Genomic DNA, 24,112 nt, shown 5'->3' on the forward strand with positions numbered 1-24,112 from the left:
TTACAGGTATGCATGATGACATCCAGCTAATTTTTAATATTTTGTAGAGATGGGGTCCCGCTATGTTGCTCAGGCTGGTCTTAAACTTCTGGGTTCAAGCGATATACCCACCTTGGCCTCCCAAAGTGCTGGGATTACATCTGTGAGCCTCCATGCCTGGCCAATATGTTTTACAAACAAATCTAAATGTTTATCAATAGGGACTATTTAATTATAATTGTCATTTAATGCATAAAGCACCATTAAAAATGAAACAGCTGTGATCCTATATGCTTAAAAGAACCTAATGCTCAAATTGGGTCCTAAAATGACAAAATTCCATGTTAGAAATGAATCATGAATCTGATATCATACCACATATGTCATCTTTCTCTCTCTATATATGCATATTATATATAGAGAGAGACACACATGCATATATATAAAATATGTGTGTATGGGCCAGGTGTGGAAGCTCACACCTGTAATCTCAGCACTTTGGGAGGCTGATGCAAGTGGATCACCTGAGGTCGGGAGTTGGAGGCCAGCCTGACCAACATGGAGAAACTTCGTCTCTCCTAAAAGTACAAAATTAGTTGGGCATGGTGGTGCATGCCTATAATCCCAGCTACTCAGGAGGCTGAGGCAGGAGAATCGCTTTAATCCGGGAGGCAGAGGTTGCAGTGAGCCAAGATCGAGCCATTGCACTCTAGCCTGGGCAACAAGAGCAAATCTCCGTCTCAAAAAAAAAAGTGTATATTTTATGTAATATATTTCATACATATTATATATAATTATATATGCAGAGAACTTCCCTAATATCTGGAATAATAGACAAGAAACTGGTCAGTGTTGCAGAGAGGAGACTAGAAATAGGAGACTTCTTTTTTCACTTTTGAATTTTGTATCACGTGCATCTGTTAATACTTTAATAAAGGAGAAGGGATCATTTACTTTGAAAATATTTGTTTATTGCATAGTTCTCTCCAGATTTTATGTCTAGGCTTATGTTTATCATAAAGTACTTCAGCAAAGAAGAGGAACTGGCATTCAAACATGGCCGGCCAATCATTGCCAGGCTAATTGCACAAAAACTTCTCTAAGCAAACATTTCTCACCTATTACAAACCCCACATTGATATATTCAATAGGTGCCATAAAGAATAAATGGAACAAAACAAAAGCCCCTGTGCAAGGGGAAGTCGGTGAGGAAGAGGGAAGGAAAGGGGAGGTGAGGAGACCGCGTACATCACTAGTATTTCTCTTCATATGGCAATTTAACATTGCCGTTCTTTGTCTTTACGAAAAATGGGGTGACGTTGGGTTCCTTGTCTTCACGAGTCTTGGAAATCATCTAGAAAACATGTATTTTATACACTAATCTCAAACTTACAAAATGTGCGGTACTTCAGTGGTGGAATCTTCAGCTTTTCACACCTTAGGTAGTTCTTCCACTATCCATTTCTGTTTCTTCATTCTCAGTTCTCAAGAAGGCATAGAACAGATCCTAGGTAGGTGGGCATTTCACATGTCGGCTCCACTAGATTTGCAACAGTGACAATGAAAACCCAGCATGCAATGCAGATGAAGTGCCACTGGGAGCCCCAAACAATGTGGGGGAAAAGCAGAGGGCATTTCACATCCTAGACGAGACAGGTTTCCATTCCAATACTTACCAAGGGTAGAAGTATTAGAGTGAAGGAGAAGGAGCCAAAGGATTACTCATGTTAAGAAAAAATTCTTGTCAGCTGGATGTGGTGGCTTACGCCTGTAATCCCAGCACTTTGGGTGGCTGAGGCAGGCAGATCCCTTGAGGTCAGGAGTTTGAGACCAGTCTGGCCAACATGGCAAAACCCTGTCTCCACTAAAATTAGCCGGGCACAGTTGGCAGGTGCTTGTAATCCCAGCTACTCGGGAGGCTGAGGCTGGAGAATCGCCCGAACCCAGGAGGCAGAGGTTGCAGTGAGCCGAGATTGTGCCACTGCACTCCAGCCTGGGTGACAGAGTGAGACTCTACCTCAAAAAAAAAAAAAAAAAAAAAAAAAGAAAAAGAAAGCCTTGTCTACTGCTTATCATGATTCTCATTTATCTGTGGTTATGTTTTAAAAATTATTTCCTAAGGAAATTCTTTCAGCCCTTCCCCATTTTTGAGGGCTGAGGGCGCACCTAATGGAAGAGTTGAGTCATCTTAAAGGACACAGGTTCAGAAGCATCTCATTGCTGCAGTGATCCAAACCCAAGTATGTCATTTCTTCCTCAAAATCCCATTTGCTGCTCTTGCTTGGCAGTGAATATTGCTGGTGAGGATGAGAGGTGTAGGTGAAGAGAAAGGGGTCTTCCTGAGGTGAATGGTATGCAGGGGACTGGACGTAGCTGTTAAAATCCACATGTACCTTCTCTTCATAAAGATTACCCCCTGGATTTGGCCATAATGGGGGACAGCCAGTTTTGGCTGCAGATGGCTCCAGTGGAATCTGCTGGTAAAAGGGTTCTGAAGAGTTTTGGGAAGAAGAGAAGTTGCAAGACCAGCTGGTCAGAGAAAAAGGATAATTGGAATAACAGTTGTCATTAAGAGGATTTCTCCCCAAAGCAGCGTTTTTACTCCACGTTTGCAGATCGCCATGATCAGAGTAGACTCCAGAGGCAGAAGGCGGAAGCAGGTCTCCACTACTGTAGGTTCTGCTACTGGACAATTTGCGCTTTTCGTAGAGCTTCGTGGGGTCCACAGGGGAAGTCTGGTCAGTCAGATCTGTGATTCCTCCCAGACCATAACTCTTGGAGAAGGAAAAGCAATCATTTAGTGAGTTCTGTTGAGGAGTGTTAGCTATTAAATGTCCACTGTAACTACCAGGCAATTGGACACCTTCCTGGAAAGACCAAGTCAAAGGTAAACTCCCCTGACTTTGTGTTTCACCTGGAAGAGACTGGAAAGGAAAGTGAAATGCTCCTGTTAATAAGTTAAGCAAATCAAAACCACTACCATAGGCATCTATGAGTTACTCTGCACAAATAAGAGCTCAGTCAGACTTTCCTCATTCTTTACATATTAATACTTGACGTACAAACACATGCAGCAGCTTGACCACAACCATGAAACGCTTGTAAAAAGCAGAGGCAGCCAGGCGCGGCAGCTCATGCCTGACAAATCCCAGCACTTTGGGAGGACAAGGTGGGAGAATCACCTGAGGTCAGGAGTTCAAGACCAGCCTGACCAACATGGAGAAACCCTGTCTCTACTAAAAATACAAAATTAGCTGGGCATGTGGTGCATGCCTGTAATCCCAGCTGTTTTGGAGGCTGAGGCAGGAGAATCACTTGAACCCGGGAGGCAGAGGTTGTGGTGAGCCAAGATTGCACCATTGCACTCCAGCCTGGGCAACAGAGTGAAACTCCATCTTAAAAAAAAAAAGCAAAGGCTGCCTCTGTTTCCATGTTAAAATTTACTAACCAGTTAAGAGCTGACTTTCCCTACCCTCTGTAGCAACATGAGTGTGTTTAAGATGTTTCACACTCAAACACAAAACACAAATCCGATATCCTAATTGCCTTTTTTTTTTTTTTGAGATGGAGTCTCGCTTCGTTGCCCAGTCAGGCTGGAGTGCCATGGCACGATCTCGGCGCACTGCAACCTCCGCTTCCTGTGTTCAAGTGATTCTCATGTCTTAGCCTCCCAATAGCTGGGATTACAGGCATATGCCACCATGCCCAGCTAATTTTTATATTTTTAGTAGAGATGGGGTTTTGCCATGTTCAGTCTGGTCTCAAACTCCTGACCTCAAGTGGCCCACCTGTCTTGGCCTCCCAAAGTGCTGGAATTGTAGTCATAAGCCACAGTGCCTGGCCCCCTAATTGCCTTTTTGAGAAACTTATAAGGAACTATTTACAAAAAATCCAAGTAAAACTACAAAGATTTATATCATACTCAGTACAGATCTCAGGGGTCTCTTGCTCTCATCACTTCCTCCCTTGACTTTTCTATTTCTCAGTGCTGGTTGGAGTGTGAGAAACCATAGTTGCTGCTGCTGTTTTCTTTTTCCTTTCCTCAAGAGATTTTTCTCTGAATTCATGGGGATTTTGTTGAACCATAAATCAGACCTCTAGAATACAAGTGGTAGATTTTTCTAAATGGAGGAAGTATATTGTTCTTTAGTTAATCGTTAAGAAAAGAATCTGGATGAGAATTAAGTTATGCTCTTGTTTAGGTAAAAGAACTACCTATTAAGGAGATAGTTTCAGGGGCTACAAAAAAAGGGCTGTGACCAGGTAGAGTGGATGAGGGACTGAGATGCCCCTTGTCTTGTCCTATGGCTGGGAGAAAGGATAAGGGAACAGCCATTTGGGTTTGGGGGACTTACATTTCCCTACAACAGACCCAATTACAATTTTTCTTTATAAAGTACAATTAGAGTCTCTAGGAATGGACCAGCTCCATCTCTGTTCTCCCAAAAAGAAATGTGCAGTTTGAACCGTAGAAAAAGTATAGGAATTACTATCCATATTAAGCAGACAAACGTAAAACCTATGATCTGCTGCTCATAAAGCCGTGGGCTTCATGTCACAGTTTGTCTGTAGGGAGTCGCCTCCACTCCACCATTGCCACCCTGGGATAGCCATCATTTTCAGAAACTACTTGCTTATTTCATCTTGGTAGAGTGTGCTAAGAAAACAATCTGTTTGAGGATGTAAGGAAATTTGGGGGGTGGGTGGAGGCGGGTGGTGAAATGCAGGTGCCTGATAATCCGTGATTTCTGGCTTTCATGTGTCAGCAAGGTACCCTGGAAATCTACTGCCCCCAACATAGGCGTGGCAAGCTACTACATGTGTTGAACATACATGATGAAGGGTTACCCTGGTCTCTGAGCTCCCCTTCAGGCTCAAGGAAACGGAGGAAGGTGTTGTGTGCACTTTCTTCATGGCTCTTCTTGCCTCGGCTTCCAACTTGGTTTCTGGTTTTGGATGATCATGCTCTCCCTTTGACTGAAAGGAGACAGGGAAGTCAAAAGGAAACGAGGTAACACTGCTTCATGGTGCATCCATTTTTACTGTGTCGTCCTCCTGGGTGGTGTGGCAGTTGCATATTGTAACAGGACTCGATGAACCTCTGAAGAAGCTTCCAAGCCCACCGTGTTCCCGCCTGCCTGCCTCTCACCCACCCAGCAAAGCCATAATCACAGTGATAAGTAACACTTATTGAATGCTTCCTGTAGTATGGGCAGGACACTGATAAACACTCTGTGTGCCTTATATCTCATTTCATCTTCAGCACAACCCTTGAAGTACATACTATCATTATCACTCCTGATTTACAGAACAGGAAACTGAGGCATGGAAAGATTATGCCCACTGGATAACCTCCTCCAGAGGTGAGGGAACTAGGATTTCCCTCCCTGGACCTGGCCAAGCTGAGAGTCAATAGATAAACATTCAGGAATTTTGTAGGCTGATTTTTAAAAATGACTTCTGGCTTGAAATCAGCCATGGTGGGAATATTTCCATTACAGAAGTTGGCAAATGCTAGAAATCTGGACATTTTCTTTTCTGGAGAGCTGGTTTACCAGCATCCCACTAATTCAAACCCAGGTAGTCTGAGTCAGGGTCCATTCTTTACCACTGTTGATGCCCCTGCCCCATTAGTACTTCTTACACATTCTACAGAAACCTGGGACTCGGAGGAAGAAAGTCACCTGCTCAGTCAGGTTTACAGAGCGAGTGAAAAGTCAAAGCTGGTATTCGAACTCAGATTTGCTGAAGGCTAGCAGCAGCAAGCAGCATGCTTAGAAGCACTGTGCTAACCTCAGTGTGACTTCTCCTGAGGAGTGGAGGCAGAGACAGCCAGCTCCCCTTCTAGAGCTCCCCAGCACTTCAAACATCTATTAGAAGTGCAGGGGACAGACACTTGCTGTCTCAGAGTGTGAGCCCTCAGGCTTGGTGCAGGATCTCATTTATCTGTGCATCTCCAGCCTCTAGTGAAACTCCTCAGTAATGAAAGGCCCATAACTAACTCAAATCCAACCTGGAAAAATATAAAGCGTCCATCGTGTCTCCAGAAGTTGGTGACCGGGAAGCCCCCATGACCTCGGCACGGGATGAGCTTCAGAGGCCCGTCACAGTTGGGACAGCGTTTCCCTACAAAAGAGCAGAGGAAAATGACCACACCTGGCTGAACTATGTCAGTTGACTCCTATGCAGCCCTAAAGATTTTAGGCCTGACTCTAGGATGGCAGAAGATAAATCTGGGCAGAGTTTGATGGGCTTCCATCCACTAGATATTACCCCTGATCCTAGGAAGCCTGGACTCCAAAATGGCCCAGATGGGTCTCACACATGGATAGGGGAAGTGGTTGCCTACCAAGTCAGATATTTCACAGGTCAGGGAAGAGCTCTTCTGTGCAGAAAACCCCTCCCTACTTATTTAGTGATATTTGAAATTCTGGCTGGCATGGTGGCTCACACCCATAATCCCTACACTTTGGGAGGCCAAGGCAGGTGGATCCACTTGAGGCTGGAAGCCTAGGCCCAGCTTGGCCAACATAGTGAAACCCCACCTCTACTAAAAATACAAAAGTTAGTGGGCATGGTGGCGGGTGCCTGTGGTCCCAGCTACTCAGGAGGCTGGGGCAGGAGAATCACTTGAACCTGGGAGGTGGAGGTTGCAGTGAGCCGAGATCGCACCAATGCATTCCAGCCTGGGTGACAGAGCAAGACTCTGTCTTAAAAAAAAAAAAAAAAAAAGAGAAATTCTTTCACCTCCTAATTAGAACTAAGGGTCTAAGGGTCAAGAGGCCAGGGTCTAAGGGTCAAGGAGCCGAGCCACATGGGAGAGTGAATGCAGCTACTAAATTTTCACAGAAGCATAAATGACTGATACCAGGTCCTGACAGAGCAAGTTTTGAAGACAAACTACTAGAAAAAATATAAAGTAACTTGAGGTTTGACATGGGCAAAGTACAGGGCATGCTGAATATATCGATTTCATAATCCAGTGAATTTGTTTTTAAAAATGAACAAATATCTCAGCATGTGATTACAATGTGAGCCTAACTGAATGGAATTGATCTAACCTCTCATTTAATCTCACAGCTGCCACTCCACATCAATGCACACATTGAGATCACTCAGGGACCCATAAGAGGTCCAGTGGCAAGTCCAATAAACTACTTTCTTCTAAATTTTACATCAGTCGTTGATGAATTAACATTAACACCTTAAGTGATACATTTTTCCTTTTTTTTTTTGTTTGGAGACAGAGTCTTGCTCTGTCACCCAGGCTGGAGTGCAGTGGTGCAATCTCAGCTCACTGCAACCTCCACCTTCCGGGTTCAAGAGATTTTCTTGCCTCAGCCTCCTGAGTAGCTGGGATTACAGGTTCCCGCCACTATACCTGGCTAGTGTGTGTGTGTGTGTGTGTGTTTTAAAGTAGAGATGCGGTTTCACCATGTTGGCCAGGCTGGTCTCAAACTCCTGACCTCAGGTGATCCTCCCACCTTGGCCTCCCAAAGTGCTGGGATTATAAGCATGAGCCACCACGTCCAGCCGCTTTTCCTTTATTTCGGAGTCAGGATCTCACTCTTGCTTGGGCTGCAGTGCAGTGGCTCCCTTATGGCTCACTGCAGCCTTGACTTTCCAGGCGCAACCACTCCTCCTGCCTCGGCCTCTGGAGTAGCTGCAACCACAGGCACATGCAACCACACCCAACTAATTTTTAAATCTTTTGTAGGGATGGGGGTCTCTTTATGTTGCCCAGGCTGGTCTGGAACATCTGGGGCTCAAGCAATCCTCTCATCTTTGCCTTCCAAAGTGCTGAGATTACAGGTGTGAGTTACCACACCTACCATCTTCCCTTTATCAGGAGTGTTTAGTCTGGTGTCCTAACCCTTTTGGTGGTGGGCATTCTGGGTATGGCAAATATGTGAGGTCCCTGCTGGGGCACAAGAGGTCTGGTTGGTTCCTCTCCATATGCTCCATGTCAGAACAGCCTTGGCCTCCACTACACTCCAGGGTGAGCATTGCATCCTTGGGCGGTGCTGGGATACAGTGACCCATCTGGCAGGGGCATCTGCTGGGTGCCAGCTTTTTGCTGGTGCTACCAAGCTCTACTCACTCTGCTGCTTCTGCCGGGCCTTGTCACAGATGGCAGGTCTCAGGTAGATCTTGCGCCCCTCCTCTGCAAGGCAGTCGCGGCCACACACCACCACACCAAGGCAGGACTTCTTGAGGATGCGGGAGTTGTGGTTGTTGGTGTTGCGCATGGCCCAGCTGCTCAGGTGCCGCTGCGCATTCTTGTCCTCCGAGCTGTAGATGTGTTTGGCATAGGAATCTGGCCACTCCTGAAACCAGTCTGTCTTTTTCACATTCTGATAGAAACACAACAAATACAACTGTAGTTTAAGCTGGAAAACACAGCTGTCATCTGACTGGGCGCGGTGACTCATGACTGTATCCCAGCACTCTGGGAGGCCAAGAGGGGTGGATCATGAGGTCAGGATTTTGAGACCAGCCTGACCAACATGGAGAAACCCTGTCTCTACTAAAAATACAAAAAAGTAGCCAGGCATGGTGGTGCATGCCTGTAATCTCAGCTACTTGGGAGGCTAAAGTAAAAGAATCGCTTGAACCTGGGAGGTTGGGGTGAGCCAAGATCACGCCATTGCATTCAGCCTGGGCCACGAGAGCAAAACTCCATCTCAAAAAAAAAAGTCAGGGACACAGGACACTCAGTCCTTAGAGCACACATTATTTTGCTCTCTGTGCCTCTGTTTTTTCATCTATAATACAGGAATGAGACCTGCCTACCTGAAGAGTTCTTCTAAAGATTAAATAGATTATATATATTAAATACTTAGCACAGCACCTAGCACGCTGTAAGCTCTAAATAATTGTTAGTGTGATGTCATATTCCAAGGCCCTACATTGTTGCACAGATGCTGCATTTGACCCATCCTGCCCAGTTCTTAGAATGAGAGTCAGCAAGCAGTGTCAGCAGTCAAACTTAGGCTGTACCCATCCCCTACGGCTTTCAGAGACTTGGCCTGGTGTAAGAACATTTTTCATCTAGAAGGTCCTAGAAGGTCAAAATAGAAGATTCTAGAAGGTCCAGAAGAAACAACTAGGGTCAGGCTAGATGGGCTTTTATTGAGTTAGACTTCAAGTGTAGAATGTGCCAAAGAACTTTGTAACTTGAGACTCTGGGCAAGTAGCTTCGTTTTTAAAGCCTTGTTTAGCTCTTCTCTAAAACCAGGACATTGATTAAACCTGCCTCACAAAAGTGTTGTGAAGAGCAGATGTTTTGTAAACTATAGATTCCATATAATGATACTTGTTGAATGGAATGTCATGTGGCCTGAGGTGGTCTGAGGAAATATAAATGAGAGAGTTTTATGTAAATGACTGAGTTTTATGTACCTGCAGCGTAGTACTATATAGTGGTTAAGAGCTGTAGTGTGCAAACTAGGGCCCATGGGCCAAATCTTGCCCCTTGCCTGCTTTTTGTAAATAAAGTTTTATTGGAACACATCTATGTTCATTCACTTCGGTGTTGTCTATGGATGTTTTTACACCACCGCAGCAGAGACAGTACTGCCCACAGAGACTACAATGCTAACTATCTGGCTCTTCACAAAGAGTCTGAGACTCCTGGCTGTAAGCTTGGACTCTGGAGGTACACTGTCTGCCTGGGTACAAGTCTTAAGGAAGTTCTTTTCTTCTCAGTGCCTCTGTTTCCTGCTCTGTAAAATGGGGTAACAGGAGTACCCCACAGGGAGGTTTTGAGGACTTACTGAATTAACACACGCAATGCACTTGAAACAGTGCCCTGCATGCAGTGGGTTCCACCTCAGTGTTAACAGTTATTCTGCCAGATCTGGAACCACCCTCAGTCAGTCAATGAGGTTGTAAGAGTCAGTGGCTTTCGGAAAAGAGAAGAGGTCTTTTTATGCTTTAAACCTTGCCAAGCTGAATGCAAGACAAGAGTCCAAGTCCCGGCTGGCACGGTGGCCCATGCCTGTAATCCCAGCACCTTTGGAGGCCAAGGTGGGAGGATCACCTGAGGTCAGGAGTTCGAGACCAGGCTGGACAACACGGCGAAACCCTGTCTCTGCTAAAAATACAAAAAATTAGCCAGGGCAAGGTGGCGGGTGCCTGTAATCCCAGCTACTTGGGAGGCTGAAGCAGGTGAATTGCTTGAACCCAGGAGGCAGAAGTTGGAATGAGCCAAGATCGTGCCACTGCACTTCAGCCTAGGCAACAGAGTAAGACTCCATCTCAAAAAAAAAAAAAAAAAAAAGAGTCCAAGTCTCTATAAAACAAAAGCTTAATTGGTACACCTCTTGTTCTACAACCTTCCTTCTCAGGGCACAACAGTGGCTGGCCCTTTGTGTGCTGTGCTATAACTACTGTGGTTTGGGAAGGGGAAAGGGTATACATAATAGGAGGGTGGCATCTGGAGAAGTTCCCTGTGGTCCATTAGGCAGTTATGGCAGAGTTTCCTGGATGGCCAGGCCAGGATGCTGGTTGGACCATTTGCTTTTTCCAGATCATCCCCTCTGCTCCCCAATTCCCAGGTAATTCTAGGCCTGCTAAGACTCAATGCCTGGGGTGAGAGAAGTTCCCTCCCTCCCTCCCTTCCTTCTTGTGACCCAAAGCTGCAAACAACACCCCCTTTCTTTTCTGTCACAGAAATGCCATAGAATGCATATTTTATCTTTTGAAATAATAATTAGGTTAAAACATTAAAATGTGTACTTTTGGCCAGGAATAGTGGCTCACCGCTATATTCCCAGCACCTTGGGAGGTCGAGGCTGAAGGATCGCTTGAGGCCGGGAGGTCGAGACCAGCCTGGGCAACACAGTAGAATCCACATCTCGCTACTAAAAAAAATTTTTTTTGAGTGTACTTTCCTCTGATATTGGACTGTAAAAAACTACTGGCGCACTTGAATGATTCCAATAAAAAGCACAGTTAGCCTAGCAGAGATGAGGTCAAGGTGGACTTAGAGGAAACCTGAGATTTTCATGCTTTAAAGGTGAATGGCCTTTTTAGGCTGGTCAGAGCCATAGACTCCAATAACCAGAAGGGGTGGAATATGTCTGTGAGAACATCTCGGATGTTCTGATTAAAGCAAAGACTCCTTGCCTGTAAAGGAAGAAATGATCTCTACCATCCTTTAAGCTTTTTTCCTGAGAGTCCCTCCACTGGTACCTTAGTTCTCCAGTTCTATTAATAATGCAGTAATACTGGGTGTGGTGGCTCACACCTGTAGTCCCAGCACTTTGAGAGGTCAAGGTGGGTGGATCACTTGAAGCCAGGAGTTCAAGACCAGACTGGCCAACATGATGAAACTCCGACTCTACCAAAAATACAAAAATTGGCCAGGCACAGTGGCACATGCCTGTAATCCTAGTTACTCAGGAGCGTGAGACAGGAGAATCGCTTGAACCCAGGAGGCAGAGGTTGCAGTGAGCCAAGATTGCATCACTGCACTCCAGCCTAGGTGACAGAGTGCTTTGTTTAAAACAAAAAAACAGTAGGCCGGGTATGGTTGCTCATGCCTGTAATCCCAGCACTTTGGGAAGCCAAGGTGGGCAGATCATGAGGTCAAGAGATGGAGACCGTCCTGGCCAACATGGTGAAATCTCATTCTACTAAAAAAATACAAAAATTAGCTGGGTGTGGTGGCATGTGCCTGTAGTCCCAGCTACTTGGGAGGGTGAAGTAGGAGAATTGCTTGAACCCGGGAAGTGGAGGTTGCAGTGAGCCGAGATCATGCCACTGCACTCCAGCCTGGCGCCTGGTGACAAAGCAAGGCTCTGTCTCAAAAAAAAAAAAAAAAAAAAAAAAAAGCAGTAATAATTTGGACAATGTATGGACTGAGAACATCACTAGGGGTAAATATACTCACATCAAGCTAGTCTCTGGGCCATTTATTCTTGCCTAATCTTTGACCTGGATGGTTAGTGAGGTCTTTGATGTCTTTTTACACTGAAATTAAGAGAAAACCCAGATCTCAATAATGCAAAGGAATCCAAGTGTCGGATGATTGTGATCTCTAAAACCTGTTAAACCAAGGCCTCAGAGAGGTAAAAGTTAATAAGAAAGAACAATCATTTCTTCATCATGTTTAGTGAATCCCCACGAAATATTTTCTTCTTTTTAGATCCTTTGTTTGTTTTAATTTCTAACTTTTCATGAGTAACTCTTTGTTTTTCCTCTTAGTTAAGAAGTTTATAATTGAAAGGGAATATTTCTAAGGTTTCCAACATGTAGACCTAACTAATTTATATTTTATAATCTCCTGGGTAACATCATGGGGGGGCAGTTTACTGATATTTCTATGACTTTGGGGGATAGTTTTTTACTAACAGATTTAATCATCTAAATCAAAATCTTTGTAACTCTATGCACTCTTAGAACAGCCTTCATCCACACCTCATTCTAATTTATTCAACTACTTGAAGTTTTAAGAGGATACCTGAAGAAGTTAAGTATGTATTGTTATATAAAACTAATAAATTAAAATACAAATTCTGAAATGAAGTACCAAAAATATCTACATTCTCATATGATCATATTCTAAAATTGATTTGCATTTGTAATATAGTCTGTCCTCATATAATTATCTTCCAGGTTTTCATTAATTATATAAATAGCTTATTCATTGCTTATAAGTAAATGTTTCCAAATAGAACAGGAATAGCAAACAAACATACTTTAAAGCAAATTATATAGAGGTAAAAAAAGTCAGGTATCATGGAAAACAGGAACAAAAATTCAACCAATGTTTTGATTTATACACAACTTTTCAGGAACTTAACCTCTTTTGGGCCAACTGGAAATAAAACTCCAAGTGCTATCATGGAAAGAATTTCAAAGAATTACTCCTTAGGGCAGGCATGGTGGGGAATGTCTGCAATCCCAGCTACCCAGGAGGATAAGGCAGAAAGTTGCTTGAGCTCAGGAGTTCAAGAACAGCCTAGGCAAAATAATAAGACCCTAATCTAAAAAAAAAAAAAAAAGAATTACTGATTACTCATTAGACTAATCTTGGTATTTCTTAGTCAAGCCATCAAGACTCAGGACAATGTTCCTTATTTACTCTGAAAACACTAAGCTAGGCCAAGTTACCCCAGCTTTCAATCTCTGACTCTCATCTACCTGTCTTCCCCTTTCCCTTCCATTTCTACTCCACCCAGCTAAGCAAGGGACCTGCTGCAGGGTACCAGAAGAGTCCCTGCTACCACAGATACAATAATGCTCCTAACTGCATCACACCAGAAGCACAGAGTGACAGAATAATTCTGGCCCAAATAGCAGAGGCCCCAGTGATCATGGGAGCCCATATAGGTAGAGCTGTCTCAGGGAAGTTCAAATGACCTTGAGATCAAGGAGAACATTGGGCAAAGGGGACAAAGTCACGGGAACCCCCACCAGAACAATGACAACGTGACCTGCTCATGCAGGGAGATAATAATTGACAAGAAATCTGGTTTACCTGCTAGCTCCCTAGCACCAAGACACAACTGAGGACTACAATTGGCTCGTTATGACTTCATGTGGCCACATGAATTCAGAGAGAGAGCTCAGATATTCACGTTTGCTCACAATTTTGGGCTTGTCTTTTACAGAGACAAAGGAAATTTGGCTGGCTAAAATCATAGTCCAGAAATTAACTAATCAGAGCTGTGGCCCCTTTGCAGTTGACCCTGCTATTCTATACTAGAGAATGTTTTCTCTATAAAAAAATATACTTATACCTTGTAATTGTGTGAGTTAATAACTTGGTGTGGCTTTGGCCATGGGTTTAATCTGCAAACTGCTCAGTGTGTAGGAACAAAAGGATCCAGGGTGTTTGTCCGCTGTGGTGCTATTGGAACAAACTGAATTCAGAGAAACTGGCTGGTATTTGAAACAGAGTGGGTGTTCTCTTCTCTCTAGTGAAATAGGTACTATTTTAAACTAAGAAAGTAATTCTTAGAGATTCAACGTTCTCTCAAGGATTACGATCAGTATTAACGAGAGTGTGACACTCTCCAGGATCATGTAATCCACATTTAAAATCAAGACTAAATCCACATCAGACATTTGCTGCTTGGATCAAGCAAATCTTAAAGCAGTTAGATTTAAACTTTGTAAGTAAAAATGTAATTTAAGGGAAATAGGAAGGGAAAGCACAATTGGTGCTTCCCTTACATTGGCTTGAAATAAAGACACTTTTAACAATAATGGTTTTAGTTGGCTCATGTGGTGGCTCACACCTGTAATCCTAGCACTTTGGGAGGCCGAGGTGGGTGGATTACCTGAGGTCAGGAGTTCAAGACCAGCCTGGCCATCATGGTGAAACTCCATCTTTACAATTAAAAAAAAAATACACATATATATACTGGTTTAAGTTGGCCAGGCACAGTGGCTCATACTTGTAATCCCAGCTTCAGGAGGCTGAGGTAGGCAGATCACTTAAGGCCAGGAGCTTGAGACCAGTCTGGCCAACATGGTAAAACCTCATCTCTACTAAAAAATATATATATAAATAAATCAGCCAGGCATGGTACTGTGCATCTGTAGCTGCAGCTACATGGTAGGCTGAGGCATGAGAATCACTTGATCACTTGAACCCAGGAGGCAGAGAGGTTGCAGTGAGCCAAGATCACACCACTGCAACTCCAGCCCAGGCAACAGAGAGACTCTTGTCTTAAAACAAAAAAAAAAAGGTTTAAGTTGAGTGCCTGCAGTTCTGGGCTGGCTTCCCACAGATTATACTGAATAGAAATGGAATAAAAAAATAGAGGAATGGCCAGAAACAGGGGAAATGAGGATTTGTAAAGACATACGCACTGGGCGCAGCGGCTCATGCCTGCAATCCCAGCACTTTGGGAGGCTGAGGCGGGTGGATCACCTGAGATTGGGAGTTCGAGACCAGCCTGGCCAACATGGAGAAACCTCATCTCTACTAAAAATACAAATTTAGCTGGGTAAGGTGGTGCATGTAATCCCAGCTTCTTGGGAGGCTGAGGCAGGAGAATCGCCTGAACCTGAGAGGTAGAGGTTGTGGTGAGCTGAGATCATGCCACTGCACTCCAGCCTGGGCAACAAGAGCAAAACTCCATCTCAAAAAATAAAAATAAATAAAAATAAAGGGTGGCTATTATAAAATATATATATATATTTTAAAAGACATATGCAACATAAGCAACATACAGGAAACAAATACAAGAAAGGAAAGGTTTACTGAGGGCAAGTGGAGTTAGATTGAGGCCTTTCTAAGCCCTAGGATCTGATCTTGACACTTTCCAGCCCAACAAGACTAATGGCTTGCCACTAACGATAAAACAACCGAATCCTCTTAGGATGTCTGTTTCCAAACCACCAGTAGCCCCCAAAATCTTTATGCTGAACACTTGTGTACAACTCTCTAAAGTGGGAACATCTGAGTCTTCAGACCCTGGTTCCCTACAGTGACCTTGATAGTCAAAGCCCTTGCCAGGATGGTTATAAGGAAACGCCTTGGGTAATATCAAGCAGAGAGTAATGCAACTCGTTGCATTATGTTTCCTTCCTGCTGTCCGGACCAGCATGCTTCCTAAATTCAGACTGTTGCTATAGTTAATGACATAAATCATAGATGATTGATCTAATTTTTTTTCCTCTAACCTTACACAAACTCTTCTGGCTTTGCTCCCCATGCCAGAGTCATATTGAATTACATACTCCCTCTCTCAAACTCTTCTAGAATTTTTCTACATGGCATTGATTCCCTATTTGGGCAATGATCTTGTTCCACTAGCCCAGAAGATCATGAGCATTTCCATGGAAGTTAACAGAGCTTAATGGCCCCAGTATCCCTGAGCCTACTACAGTGTCTCCCATAATTCAGTTTCTCAAAAATGTCTGATATCTTAGTGTGGACATCACTGCTCACTATTGTCAAAGTTAACCCATAAATCTTGATGTATCTGAACTATTTAAAGACACTTGGAGTTTCTCAGCCCAGAGATGCAATTTGAATTTGGGTAATCATTTTGAAACTTGAAGGCCGGGTACAGTGGTTTACACCTGTAATCCTAGTACTTTGGGAGGCCAAGATGGGCAGAACTCTTGAGTTTAGGAGTTCGAGACTAGCCTGGGCAACATGGTGAAACCCCATCTCTATTAAAAACACAAAAAATTAGATGGGTATGGTGGTGCATGCTTGTGGTCTCCACTGTTCTGGAGGCTGGGGTGGGAGAATTACCTGAGCCCAGGAATTCAATGCTGTGGTAAGCTAGGATTGAGCCTCTGCACTACAGCCTGGGTAATGAGAGTGAGACCCTCTCTCCAAAAAAAGAAAAGAAAGAAAGAATGAGAGAAAGAAACTTGAAACTTGAAGCACTTGAAAAGATAAACAGAAAAGGAATTTTCCTAAATGTTGCATAAGTAATAATTATGAAATACAAACTATAAGTGATCTGGATAGATGGGACAGAGAATGAAATTCGAGAAAGTTATAATCCTCACAAGCCATCGCATTTGATCCTCTGAATCACGTTTTTTAAATGCCAAAAAGGTAGTCTGGGGAACATCAACCACCTGAAGAGCTTCAGGAAAAAAGTTTCATGGTTAAAAATAGGTTGGGGTAACACTGCCTAACAACAGCCTCCTTGGGAGAATCACCAGTGCACAGGCGGGTGAAAAACACTCCAAGCCTGCAGTCAAGAAACCTGTTTAACCTTGTTGAACTTCGTATTTTTCTTTTTCTTTCTTCATAGTACCTATTAAAATTCCATGGAACTGCCTGGCACAGTGGCTCACGCCTGTAATCCCAGCACTTTGGGAGGCCAAGGCAGGCGGATCATGAGGTCAGGAGTTCGAGACCAGCTTGGCCAACATAGTGAAACCCCATCTCTACTAAAAATAAAAAAATTGGCCGGGCAGGGTGGTGCATGTCTGTAGCATCACTACTTGGGAGGCTGAGGCAGGAGAATCACTTGAACCCAAGAGCGGAGGTTGTGGTGAGCCAACATCACGCTAGTACATTCCAGCCTGGGCAACAGAGTGAGACTTTGCCTCAAAAAAAAAAAAAAAAAAAAAAAAATCCATGTAACTTGTACTCTACAGAATATATTTAGGGAACACTACTCTAAACATCTTAGAGATTGAGGCAGGATATGTGGAGAATTACTATTTTCATTCTACAGGAGGTAACTAAGACTTAAGAAAATCAATTTCTCCAGACTCACCCAGATTCTAAACAATGGAGCCATTCATTAATGAATTCCATATTCAACATTTGTTGTTTCATACATGTCAGGCACTGTGCTAGGCACAGGGTGACATTTCTAGAATTTTAGACTATTAGAACTAATAGGTACATACCAGACCATTTGGCACAACCCCCTCATTTTCAGGGAGGAAAGGAAGTTTCAGAAAAGGTAAACAACTCAAGTCTCTACAAAAAAAAGGAGCTGGAACTAGAATTCAAATCTAGGGTATTCGCCTTCAAGTCCTGTGCTTTTCCTAGTACACTCCTCTGCCTTCAGATATGCTCACACAATACAAAATCTAATGTTTGAAAATCTTCCCAAGAGCTCAATTGTTTCTTGATCCAATGACAAAGCCAGCACAAACCCAGAGGAGGATGGTATTCTCTCTACCCAGAAAATATTAAGGAATATTTGCATTTTTGATCATTTCCCCAGTATATTTAACAAATTGAAAGGCACTTGACTACTTCCATGAGCAATCTTAGTACTTTTTAATGAACTATAAATACATTTCTAAAACCAAATGTGCATTTTTGCTATAAATTTCTTAGTTTAATTTCCTGGGTAGCTGCAAATACTTTTGGAAATTCGTGTTGGAATGTGAACTTTTGTAAACCTCAAGTTTCACTATAGGAAAGAGGTTCTTATTTCTTGTTTATAGATCTGATGAAGAATCCTGTCCCAGAAAAAAACTGCCTGTTAAGACACAGTGTCACCACCATTTTACCGGGTTCTCAAGCTCACTAAATCTCTTGCTCTAGAACGTGACATTGTAAAGTCTTCTACATATCAGGAGTTTACTTCAACTCCTGATTTTGTGTCTGTCCAACTTCGACTTGGGTGCTGCAATCACGAAGTTAGAAATAGGTGAAAATATAGGTCCTGGAGCCAAGAGTAATTAAAGTTTACTTTAAGGTTTCCCCACAACGGTGACAATAATTCTAATACAAATTAAGAGCAACAACAAACACAAATCCCTAAAATAGATATTTGCATGATTCAACTGTGGTTTATAGAACCATTCATAAATGCATGGAAAGTGGGGCATACTTTCTGTTCTCCAGCTCTTTCCCAAGACCTATCAGGAAGGGATATAGAGGAGTGGTAGGGGGCAGTGGGAGGGGTGGAGGGAATGGGATTGGAATTTAAGGAAAGGCATAAAGAGAAACAAAAGGAAGTGTTCATTAGAGAGAAATTCTGGAACAGTTACAAAGATAAGGAAATCCCTATTTCTCTTCCCTGCTTCTGATAACTCAGATTCCTTATTACTCAGAATCAGGTAGACCGAATTGATTTTTTTCATGACTTGGTACTGATGATGTCCAGTCCTAGCCTTCTAGGCACCTTTTCAAACAACTTCTAGGGAAAACATCTTAAATGTTAAGAAAGGAAAACAAGGAAGTAAGCAGTGATCCATGTGTTAAACAACTAATATGCGCCTATAATTCCAGCTACTTGAGAAGCTGAGACAGAGGGTTGTTTGAGGCCAGAAGTTTGAGACCAACCTGGGCAACATTGTGAGACTCTCCGCTCAAAAAAACTTTGTTTTTCCATTAGTCAAGTATGGTGGCATGTGCCTTGTGGTCTCAGCTTTTCAGGAGGCTGAGGCAGAAGGATCACTTGAGCCCAGGAGATTCAAGCTGCAGTGAACTACGATGGTGCCACTGCACTCTAGCCCAAGAGACCCGGCAAAACCTCGTCTTAAAAAAAAAAAAGCCAATTTCCAAAGAAAATGTGAAATTAAGTCACTGTATTTCAGTGCATGTATGGTATTTACAAAATAGGAGAAGTGGCCAGGCAGTTTATGCCTATAATCCCTGCACTTTGGGAGGCAGAAGAGGGTGGATTGCTTGAGCCCAGGAGTTCAAGACCAGCCTGGGCAACATGCAAAACTCCATCTCTAAAAAAAATACAAAAATTAGCCAGGCATGTGAGCATGTGCCTATGGTCCTAGCTACTTGGGTGGTTGAGGTGGGAGAATCACTTGAACTTGGGAAGCTGAGGCTGTAGTGAGTTGGGATTGTGCTACTGCACTCCAACCCAGGCGACAGAGCCAGACCCTGTCTCAAAAAAAAAAAAAAAGGACGAAGAAAGAAAGAGAGAAAGAAAGAAAAGACAAGAAAGGAAGAAAAAAAGAAAAAGAAAAGGAGAAAGAAAGAGAGAAAGAGAAAGAGAAGGAAGGAAGGGAAGGAGGAAGGAGGGAGGGGAATGAAAGGAAGGCAAGAAAGAAGAGGAAAAAAGGAAGAAGAGCCTGCTGTATTCCGCAAGAGCACAATATCACTTGGATTTTAGCACATGAATCTTAGTTAAAACCATCATTACAGCAAATAAGGTTGTATGAGGACTTGTGCATAACAAAGTCAATTTATGGCCAAATAAATCATCATGGATTTTAATCATACCATGTAGCAGAATGAGCACAACCTGAGTCAAGCCAACTTTGAAAGAGAGGGGAAGTAGCAATGTCTTTGCATCAGTCTAAAAGTGTGGGAGTCTGGTAAGTAAAGACCCTCTCAAATCATAGGTCTTGCCGCCTCCTCTGAAAATCCCTCAGGCAGCTGTCTAGCTGAAACTCTGGGGGAGAGGAATTTACCCAGCTGGAACCCTCACCAATTTCCTTCCAGGTCTCTGTACATTAATAGTCAAGACTTCATAGCCCAATGTTGAAAGCAGATTTTCTTTTTCTTTTGAGATGGAGTCTCGCTCTGTCACCAGACTGGAGTACAGTGACATGATCTCGGCTCACTGCAAACTCTGCCTCCTGGGTTCAAGCGATTCTCATGCCTCAGCCTCCCAAGTAGCTGGGATTACAGGCATGGGCCACTACACCCAGCTAATTTTTGTATTTTTAATAGAGATGAGGTTTCACCCTGTCGGCCAGGATGGTCCCAAACTCCTGACCTCGTAATCCACCTGCTTTGGTCTCCCATAGTGCTGGGATTACAGGCATGAGCCACCGCACCCAGCCGAAGGCAGATTTTTTTTAGCAAGTACATACCTGTGGAAGTTTCACATCATTAATATCCCAGCTTAATATTTCTTTGTCTTCAGAATCAAAGTCGTCAGGCTCCATGATAAGGTCAGGCCAGCCGAGGTTTCACCTATTTGACTCAGAAGTGCTTGAGAATTTTGTTCTCAAAGGTTCTTGATAATAGCTGGATCGGCCCACTCAAGCACCTTAGACCAGGAGACTGTTTTCTAAGGCTAAAAAGTCAGTTATATTAGTATTGACCATTAAAGAGAGGGGGAAAAAAATCAGTGTTCCTCTGCCAGAAAAACCTGTTTCACTGACATTTTTCCAAGTACCAACAAACCAAAAAACAAAACGTAGGATCCATTAGTGATTTTATTTAAAACTTGACTGTCGGGAGTTAGAAGCATGTGATCATTGCTTTTGCCCTTGGGTTTGGGCTTGCCTTCTCATTGCGAGATCTAGGTTGTAAAGGCCTTAGCAGAGACAGTTATCATCTGTAACCAATGGCTAGGACCTTTTCCTGCTAGGGCAGGAGGAAACGGGTTTGGAGTTGTTTCTACAGAAATTCCTTCATAAATTAGCTAATGTATGGCTGAAGTTGCAAGAAGGGAACATCGCATTGGATTTATCTAGAAAAACGTATATTTTAAAATCAAATCATGGTAAGGATTAGTTTTGGTTTCTGCAGTAAATCCTGTGTGCACTATATATCTTCAAATATTATCAACTAATATGCTTATAACTGATGCCTCTGAAACAGGGTTTCTTAACCTTGGAACTATTGACATTTTGGACCAAATAATTCTTTGTTGTGGGAGCTATTTTGCATGTTGTAGACTGCTTGGCAGTATCCCCAGTCTCTACCCATGAGGCGCTAGCAGCCTGTAATCCCAACACTTTGGGAGGCCAAGACAGATAGATTACTTAAGCCTAGGAGTTCAAGAGAAACCCTGTACAAGAAGTATACAACACTAGCTGGGCATACTGAGCCCAGGAGGTCGAGGCTGCAGTGAGCCAAGATTGTGTCACTGCATGCCAGCCTGGGTGACAGTGAGACCCTGTCTCAATAAATAAATAAATAAATAAATGAGTAAATAAAAGTTTGTTCAAATGGTATTTCTTTCTTCATGAGAAATATTGTTCTAATTTCTAACTATAATTGGTTAAAGGAGATTTACAAAGAAAAAAAGAAAGAAAATTTGAAATCTTCTACCCTGAGGAAAAAAATGAATAATTTTGCAGATGAAAGGTACTTGTTAGTAGGATATGAAGTGAAACATGTTCACATGTGTAACATTTCCATTTACTCTTATAACAAGAGACATAATAATGTTATGTAGAGCTATTTAAAAGTGAACTCAAACTACAAGGTAGATTAATAGTCTAAGCTTTGGCAAGACCCATGAACCCTGTTCTCTGTTCTTTAGTTTTTGGTTTGCTTTGTTTTGAGACGGAGTCTCACTCTTGTCACCCAGGCTGGAGTGTAGTGACACAATCTCGGCTCACTGCAGCCTCCACCTCCTGGGTTCCAGCAATTCTCTTGCCTCACACTCCCGAGTAGCTGGGATTACAAGCTCACACCACCACGCCCAGCTAATTTTTGTATTTTTAGTAGATATGGGGTTTCACCACGTCAGCCAGGCTGGTCTTGAACTCCTATCCTCAGGTGATCCACCCATCTCTGCCTCCCAAAGTGCTGGGATGAAAGGTATGAGCCACTGTGCCTAGCCTGTTCTTTAGTTATTTAATGTTAAATAATCGTAATACTTGTCAATCACTGAACTCTACTAAGCGAAAGTGTATGTATTTAGAAGACTGTTGACCCGAACGCATAAATGAAGCTCTTTTTCTTTTTCTTGTGTGCCCTACATGTCCAGAGAAATGTCTCTACTAACAAACTATAGAAATGATCCCTGAAAGTATAATCTTTAGAAATGGAGTTCTTGACCATTAAATAACAAGCTAATCTGAGACTCTTCCTGTCTGTTCCACATACCCATACTGAGCTACAGCCTAGTGGTTGCAGAGCACGAAGTTTCTGTTCCCCAACTGAATGTCGATTTTCAAGACGAAATCCTCATGGATTTTAAGGAAAGTTCTATGTTTAGGAAACAAACATTGGTGTTACTGAAGAAATGATGCTGCAGATTGACTAATTCAAAGGACTTAAATAACAGGTATAGAAGACGCAGATGTCAAGCAGCAGTTCCAGCTACTTACCTCTCAACAGTAACGGTATTGTCTCTGATGCTGCAGATTTTGTTATAACTAATTGGAATAGGCCTACTTTTTAAAAACCTTGGGAAATAAGGTTCATATTTTCAAAAATCAAAAACATAGTTATAAAGCCTGAGCAATACAGACATAATTCTTTTGTTTTCAGATTAAGAGAAGGATAATAAAGGAAATCTTATTACAGAACAACCATGTGTTTTTTTAGATTTTTCTCCCGATATTAACTTTTGCTAAGTGAATGAGCATTAATTTAATATTTCCCTAAAAGTTAAGAACAAAAAGTAAAAAAGAAGAAAAGACCATATTACAACCTTAAACTCTGTTTTCCTCTTCTAGGATTGAAAAACTAAACTTGTCAAGACTACTTTTTTTAAAGCAACTTGTGTAAAGTATATTCAATTTTCATCATTTCTACAGAAAAATGAACTAGAACAAATGAAACCCTGTAGGAATGGAGTGGTCATTACCGCCTCCCTTACATTGGCCTCTCCCTGGGATTTCTGGCTTCCTTACCTTCGGACTTCTTATGGAGAAGCAGACAGCACTGTGTCGTGAAAATCTTATTGCTGGTTCAAGTCCCAGCAGGTTCTGGTCATTTTCGGAGCAGACGCTGTTCCCTATTCCAGGTCAGGGTACACTATGCTAATGAGTTCTGGCAATGGTCCAATCAAAATCTAGATGCTCTCGGCTCCGGATAGGTAAGAGCAGCCTGGGAGTCACTTAACCAGCCTGATTCTTCTCAGAATGCCAGCAATGTGATGAATATTCTATGATGTGTCTCTGAACCTCCCCCCACCCGACCCCGCTTTATGTTATAAGCACATTTGAACTAAAATGGAGACTGAAAAGAACCTCATGAGGAAGTACAGATGTTTTTCTTCTTGTAATGTTACAGATTGGGCCCCAGGCAGACGATTCACACTAGATCCTAATTCTCCCACTATTTACCCGGCAGGTAATAATTTTCTCTTGTGTGTGCAAGAGAGAGAAGACAGACAGAATGAGATAGAGAGATATTACAGTGAGGAAATTTACTGGAATAGACAGTGGGTAGCCAACATCCTCTATGCCAGAAATACCAAAATGCTATCTTAACCCTAGCAATGATTTCTCACTAATTCTGAGTGTTCTGAGCCCCTAAAAATATATAATTCTTTCTTCTAGAGATACTCTCAGTGCTATTCTTTCTTTTAGAACCTTTTGCGGTACAGCCCAAGCCAGTTCAGTTCATCTGTTGTGTTCTAGGTAGTCTGCTAGGCCTTGGCAACACAAGAGAGAATGAAAGCTATTATAGAAGTTCAGTCTTGTAGGAACGATGAACGAAGCTACTAAATAAGGCCAATTTTGGCTGGGCATGGTGGCTCACGCCTGTAATCTCAGCACTTTAGGAGGCCGAGGTGGGTGGATCACCTGAGGTCAGAAGTTCGAGACCAGCCTGGCCAACACGGTGAAACTCCGTCTCTACTACAAATACTAAACAAAAAAACATTAACTGGGTGTGGTGGCACGCTCCTCTAGTCCCAGTTACTTGCGAGGCTGAGGCAGGAGAATTGCTTTAGCCCCAGAGGCAAAGGTTGCAGTGAGCCAAGATCGTACCACTGCACTCCAGCTTGGGCTACAAAGTGAGACTCCATCTCAAAAAAAAAAAAAAAAAAAAAAAAGCCAATTTAATTTGATGTATAGAATAGAAGTA

General features: G+C 42.8%; 1 protein-coding gene across 2 annotated transcripts in view; it reads right to left on the reverse strand.

The window, feature by feature from the left end:
• Nucleotides 1-928: 928 nt before the first annotated feature.
• The window catches only part of GCM1 (glial cells missing transcription factor 1), a 56,367-nt gene continuing 33,183 nt past the window's right edge, over nucleotides 929-24,112 (reverse strand). Inside the window, exons 1-5 of one of the 2 annotated variants that reach the window (XM_017971166.5) lie at nucleotides 20,209-21,229; nucleotides 8,081-8,333; nucleotides 5,993-6,105; nucleotides 4,828-4,956; nucleotides 929-2,903 (exon numbers count right to left, since the gene is read on the reverse strand). In XM_017971166.5, coding sequence (XP_017826655.1) covers nucleotides 2,163-2,903; nucleotides 4,828-4,956; nucleotides 5,993-6,105; nucleotides 8,081-8,333; nucleotides 20,209-20,283 — 1,311 coding nt within the window. In that variant the 5' untranslated portion in view covers nucleotides 20,284-21,229 and the 3' untranslated portion in view covers nucleotides 929-2,162. Of the gene's footprint in view, nucleotides 2,904-4,827; nucleotides 4,957-5,992; nucleotides 6,106-8,080; nucleotides 8,334-20,208; nucleotides 21,230-24,112 lie in introns of those variants that run through there. The other variant, XM_078369387.1, reaches the window with a different exon arrangement.

Source organism: Callithrix jacchus, chromosome 4, assembly GCF_049354715.1.
Source record: "Callithrix jacchus isolate 240 chromosome 4, calJac240_pri, whole genome shotgun sequence".
Lineage (NCBI taxonomy): Eukaryota > Metazoa > Chordata > Mammalia > Primates > Cebidae > Callithrix > Callithrix jacchus.